At 39.7% G+C, this 6028-nt stretch overlaps 1 protein-coding gene across 4 annotated transcripts in view; it reads right to left on the bottom strand.

The window, feature by feature from the left end:
• Positions 1–160: 160 nt before the first annotated feature.
• dennd1b (DENN/MADD domain containing 1B) overlaps positions 161–6028 on the bottom strand; it is a 113478-nt gene continuing 107610 nt past the window's right edge. For 3 of the 4 annotated variants that reach the window (XM_039812296.1, XM_039812297.1, XM_039812298.1), the window contains one exon: positions 4379–5248. In XM_039812296.1, the coding sequence (XP_039668230.1) occupies positions 4379–5248 (870 nt within the window). Of the gene's footprint in view, positions 5249–6028 lie in introns of all 4 variants that reach the window. The other variant, XM_039812295.1, reaches the window with a different exon arrangement.

Genomic DNA, 6028 nt, shown 5'->3' with positions numbered 1-6028 from the left:
AGAGGGTTAGCATTTTTACTCTAGGGTTTGCCATAATCAGTAAGCCGATGCACACTTTTTTTTAAATTAAATAAACCAGCACTCTTTTTGTATATGCTCTGACGCAAAAATGCATTTTTATTTCCCCATACTCTGGTTGGTATACAAATGAGTCCAGAGATGCAGAAGCATGAAACATAATTTATTTTCAGTTCACAGTGCATACATTATGTGCAGTTGTACCAAGTTACTCATCAATAGCACATTAGATTGACCTCCGTTGTTTAAGACAGTTGTTTTCTCTGCAATGAGAACATGCAAGTGTGCACAGAATCAGAAAATCAGTTAATGGCAGACTGAAGAGTTGATCATCATTACAATACCCAAAAAAAGACTGAAAGTTGCTTACTGTAACTCAAGTTGTCACTACACTGAAAATATGTTTTTTTTTTTTTTTTTATAATGTGTGGTTAAGTGGAAGTGATGTTAATATCTTTATAAGTTGAGTGTTCTCACTCCAGAGTACCTCACTAAACACTGCTACATAATCTGTCACCTCCCACTCACCCCAAATTTGTAATTTCAGGACAATTATATATTTATTGATTACTTTACACTTTATTCTTTGCAGAGTTTCAGTGACCCTTAGCAATCACAGGTCTGCAGACATTTCTTTGTTACTATTAAGTAGTTCTTCCCACAAACTTGTCAGACTTACAGTAGCCAGTAACCAAAGTAGGTATGTTTTCTTTTACATAAAATGCAAGGCAGATGACATTTAACTCCACAATACCCAATGCAAGGCAGAATGAGTGTATTGTGCGAAATCCAATGTTTTTTCCATCATTCTCGATTTGATGGAAGAGCTAAATACTGAAATAATAATTAATACCAACAAAATAGACCACAAAAAAAAAATAATCATAGCATACAACACATACATGCAGATACAACAATAAGCATTGTACCGTGTACGAGCAAGTGTCAGTCTCTGCTTATTTTGATTAGAAGGTGTCAAATGCTTCTGAACATAAATGGCTACATGGGACATTTGTTAATATTCTCTATTTTCTTCAAAAAATAAAATCTAAAACATTCAAATATAGGGTATCTTTTTTTCTTCTTCTTTTTTGTTTTGCTTTACAACATAAAACACCAATCATATATTATCCATGGAAAATAAACTCAAGCCAGCAAAAATACACGTCTATTTAGTTGAAAATAATTTGTCATCAATATGAAATGAACTAGAGAAACTCCTCTGAGAAACGTCTTTAAATGCAATTAGCTCAGAATGTGTAAAAAAAAAAAAAAAGAGAAAACTAAGAAATAAAAAGAACACAAACTATACAAGGAATCACCTCATAGTACAATCAAAGAAAAAACCTAATTTACAAGACGTCAAATAACCCAGAGAAATTCAAAGATCTTCTATTAAATACAGACAGGCAGGAAGATTTCCACCAACCACCGCAGCAAAGAAAAACACTGAGCAACTCCAGCTGGGCTGCAGCCGAAAACCGAAAAACAAAAACAGCTATAAAAACAATGCTAGTACCCAAGTTCATTTTTAGGTCTGTTTATCATATAAATTCCATAATGCTCAATGTCTGTGATTTAAGGTGGCCTGAAAACGTTGCATACACCTCCTTTCTATAATACTGTACCTTGTTCTGATTATACTGGGTGGTACTCTTGCTGTATAAGGCACACCATACACACAATTCTGTCACAGACACACCTCAGCTCACACACCATTAAATAGACTTTAATATTTATTCATGTAGGGACACATGAGGCTTACTCCTACTAGAAACTAGATTGATTGTTATTTTTCAAGTAGAAGCATGCATTATAATGTAATTACTGTTAAAGGACTGACCTTTTTTGAAAATGTTAAATATTTGCATAGTAAATAAGCTTTGTAAGTGTTTACAATGAATAAGGCCAGTGCAGGGATTGTTCTAGTCTGTTTTTCCTACTTTTTGGAATTACTAGGACTGATTCCTGGGCTTTTAGAAGCACGCCAAAGACTTTATGAGCAAATCGTTAACGCAGAGCAGCACTCAAAAAGCGGAGAAATAGCTGCTATTAAACTGCCACACCGACTGGCGTCTGGCATAAATCATAAGAACAACGAACCATAAATGTAATAATCCCAACACAAGCACATGAAAAAGCTTTCTTCTTTTCTCCGGGTTTGTGGCGACGCAGAGAATGATGGGAACCCACAATCTCTGGACGCTGCGTTTTCTCTCCACAGGAGAGTCTGTTATAGAAATACTTTAGACTCTGTACACATTACATCCATGTAGCTACTCTCTGAGGAGAACCATATTGCTTCATAACAGTACAATCATCAACCACTGCATTCCATTACAGTGTATGACTCTAACCTAGAAGGACAGATATTGCATTTACCTCCTGTGAGCAAAGAAAGGGAGACAAAGTTATGTGATAAGTCTGGTGATATTATATATTTTTCATAAAATGAACAAATACTATGAAAGAAAGAAAATGAATTTATCCAACAATCAGGAAATCTGTCCCTAACAAATGCACTATTCACTCCTGTATGAGTAACAAAAACCAAAGTTCCCAGCTAAATTGAAGCTACATATTTTTGACCATGTTTTTTGTAGGAACAAATAGGTTTGGGGAAGGGTACACAATGCATTGTTTCATGAGATTTGTTCACAATAAGAAAACATAAAATGTCACCAGCCTTATCGTTAAAAGTTCACCTTTTCCAACATCCTTTTCCAACAACTTCCAACCACATTATCTCTGAAACAACTGGCCGCCATTTTTAAGGTCGAGAGTGAAAGTCCGATGTGCTGAAAGGACTACAAGGCTGAAAATGAGGCGAGACAAAATGCGGGGATAAGTGGGGATGGTGGAGAAAGAAACAGGACAGGGAGCATCGACAGGGGCATTTTCAATTCGTCCACTTCAACTTTTGACTGTATTTGCTTCTCTTCAGAGGAAGAGGAGAGAGACAGAGACAGGTTTCTACATGCACGCATCTCATTGTCTGGAATGCTATTCAAAAACAGCAGCTTAAAGAACACCATATTGATCCAGAGAAATACAGTGCTTACAGTGTTTAAGTACTCCTAGTCTCGCATTGCCAGACCTATCTCCCCTGTGCTGTAGAACACACAAAAAAGTAAAGCACTACTAAATGTTACATATGAGATCTGAAAGTACCTGTATGGTATCTATAGATTTAGACATCAAAAACAATTCACAAGTCCATTTAAGGCATGGTGTTAAAAACATTAATATTACACAGTGTATAATAAGTTTCAAAAGCCTGTGTGGACTTTGTGTGTGGAAAATCTTGTCTTACTTTGTCGTTTTTTGCTCAAATGATGTTAGTAACATATGGTCAAGACTGAGTACAATATGTGCAAATTTAACTTGGTGACGTGAAATGTTTGGAACACTGCAAGTAAAAGATGTAATGATGTGTGGAGAAGATATGTTCCCTTCTTCATCCTAACAAAGTACTGAGCCTTTTTGTTTAATTCCTTTTCCTAAGTGAAGATGGAAAATTCCTCCATTAACGGTTTACTACTTACCCAAAATGTAATTCATGGGTCTTTTTTCAGGTATTACATTGTGAATATGAAAACTACAACACATGTAAATACATGTTATCCATAAATTGAGAGGATTACAGACAGAAATACTACAATGAGCAGCAAAAACACTGCAAAAATCTCCTTATTTGTAATTGAGTTTATAAAATCATATTTTCCTAAAACAAGTGAAACATCTCCAAAAAAACACACAGTTTGTGTTTTTGAAGTGCCACTCTGACAGTTCACTTGGTTTAAGAAATTAAAACTTTATAAACTACCATGTCACTTTATCAGAGTATCCAATACACTCCGAGCAAAAGTACTTATCTTGCATTGGAAGTGAACAAAATCTGCCACTGTAGTGAGATCACTTAACATCTTTCTATTTCAAATCAATGTATTTTAACTGTTGCTTAGTAGAGACCTTGTTTTTAAATTGCTATGTGTCAAGATACAGATGGTAATTTTAAGAAACACATTTATTATGGAAACAGGTTAATATATTCTAACAACACTGGCAGATTTCTTTACTTGTTTGAAGATAAAAAAAAGGTTTTTAGGGCTCTATTTTTCACAAAAAATGTATTTAAAGATGGAGAGTTGTGCAGTGCACAAATTCATCTCTTTCTGTTTCCTGCTCTCGAGGCTGTGTTTGTCTGACATCAAATTTATTCATGTTTCCTGATAGCTGAGTGTTGAGATAAAAAAAGATAATGTTCTCTGAGACTGTGGCTAATTGTAATAGAATAATTACAGTAACTAGATTTCAGTAGAACCTATGGCATTTTACAGACACGGAGTCTTTGACGTCCCTACGACTCGTCTGTGGCTTTGCTCTGGACCTGGCTGTGACTGTTGTTGCAGTGAACCTGTGAGAGCTGCAAGCTGGTGTGTAAGACTGAGCCGAGGCAACACATGGACTCAATCTCCTCGAGGAGGCCTTGATCCTGCACCCCAGCTGCCCCGGAGCTTTTGCCCTGACCCAGGCACAGGCCGAGCCCCAGGAGCCCCTCCTTGGACACCTCTTTCTCCCACGGGATCTGCATAGCGGCCTGGCTGTGCCTCGGCGGGCTCCCCTGACCCTCTTGGCGCCCCTTTCTGCCCGGCCTCTGGAGGGCCTTTTCCTGGTAGTGCCTCACGGTCTCCTTGGACAGCACCTTCCTCCTCAGGATGCTGGTGGAGGCAGTCTGGTTCTGGGCCTGAGATGGCTCTGTGTCGCCCTGGGGTTCTGAGATGGTCCGAGACCGGCCCGCTGGTAGAGGAGAATGGTTTAGGTGAGAAACAGATGCTGGAGAACTGTAGGTGTGAGAGAGAGTGGGAGATGGCGGCATAGGTGTAACTCTATGGGACATTGAGGGCGAGTAGGAGAAGCGGTCTCCTGGTTGTCGCCCTGGACGTAGAGGGTGAGGGTCGGAGTTGAGTTGATGAGGATGTTGCGACCAGGAGATGTCAGCCTCCTGGGCTGGGGGAGTAGCTGTGATGACGGGCACTGCGGGAGGTGTCGCGGGTTTCTTTGACACCTTCAGGCTGCTCTTGTTGGGCTGTCTGCGTGGGGACGGGGGAAGGTGTTTTCCGTGGACCGCGCTGTCATCCTGGCCCATATTCCAGCCGCCCTGATCCCCGCCTCCACCACAGCCACTCTCATCTGCAGCTTGAGATTGGCCGGGAGGTGTGGGCTTGCACTGGAACAGAGGAAACAAGGAATTACCAATTAACTAAATACCTTTACGAATATACCTGGGTGTCATTAAATATCTGCCCTACTTAAAGTGATGGTTCGGAGGGTCCTTTGCACACGACCGCCAAACACTTCAGAAGCTTTGAGTCTGAACATTGGAGTTAAGCGTGGCGTATAGCCGCTGACTAGTATGTGGGCTAATGGACCACGTTTGTATCTCTTAAATGACTAATAATGCCCGAATAATACCAGTTCTACACTAGTACAAATAGGTTATGCACTCATAAAACGATGGATTGGAAAGTTTGTAAGTACACCAGAAGTTTATGAACACTTTCCTGCTCTCTTCTGCTCTCTGCTGCTGCTGCTGCTACCTGCAGTTAGACTCACAGCAGCAACAACAGCAGCAGAGAGCAGAAGCCAGCAGGCAAGTGTTATTTACATAAACTTCTGGTGTACTTACAAACTTTCCAATCCATCATTTTATGAGTACATAACCTATATGTACTAGTGTAGACCTTTGGTATCATTTCGGGCATTATTAGTCATTTAAGAGATACAAACGTGGGTCCATTAGCCCCGCACTAAGCTATTCAGCGGCTAACGCTACTCTACGCTAACTCGCCCAATGTTAGACCCAAGTGAAAAAAGCTTCTGGGGGGGTGTTTGGCTCGAGGTCGTGGTGCAAAGGACCCTAGGGTAAATTACTCCGAACCATCACTTTAAGTCTGTGGGTGAAAACAATATTTCTTGTGTATCTTAAACCTATAGTGCGTAGTTTCTG

The sequence above is a fragment of the Perca fluviatilis genome, chromosome 9 (assembly GCF_010015445.1).
Source record: "Perca fluviatilis chromosome 9, GENO_Pfluv_1.0, whole genome shotgun sequence".
Taxonomy (NCBI): Eukaryota; Metazoa; Chordata; class Actinopteri; order Perciformes; family Percidae; genus Perca; species Perca fluviatilis.
The sequence above is the reverse complement of the archived record's forward strand: the minus strand, read 5'-3'. Positions and strand labels throughout refer to the sequence as shown.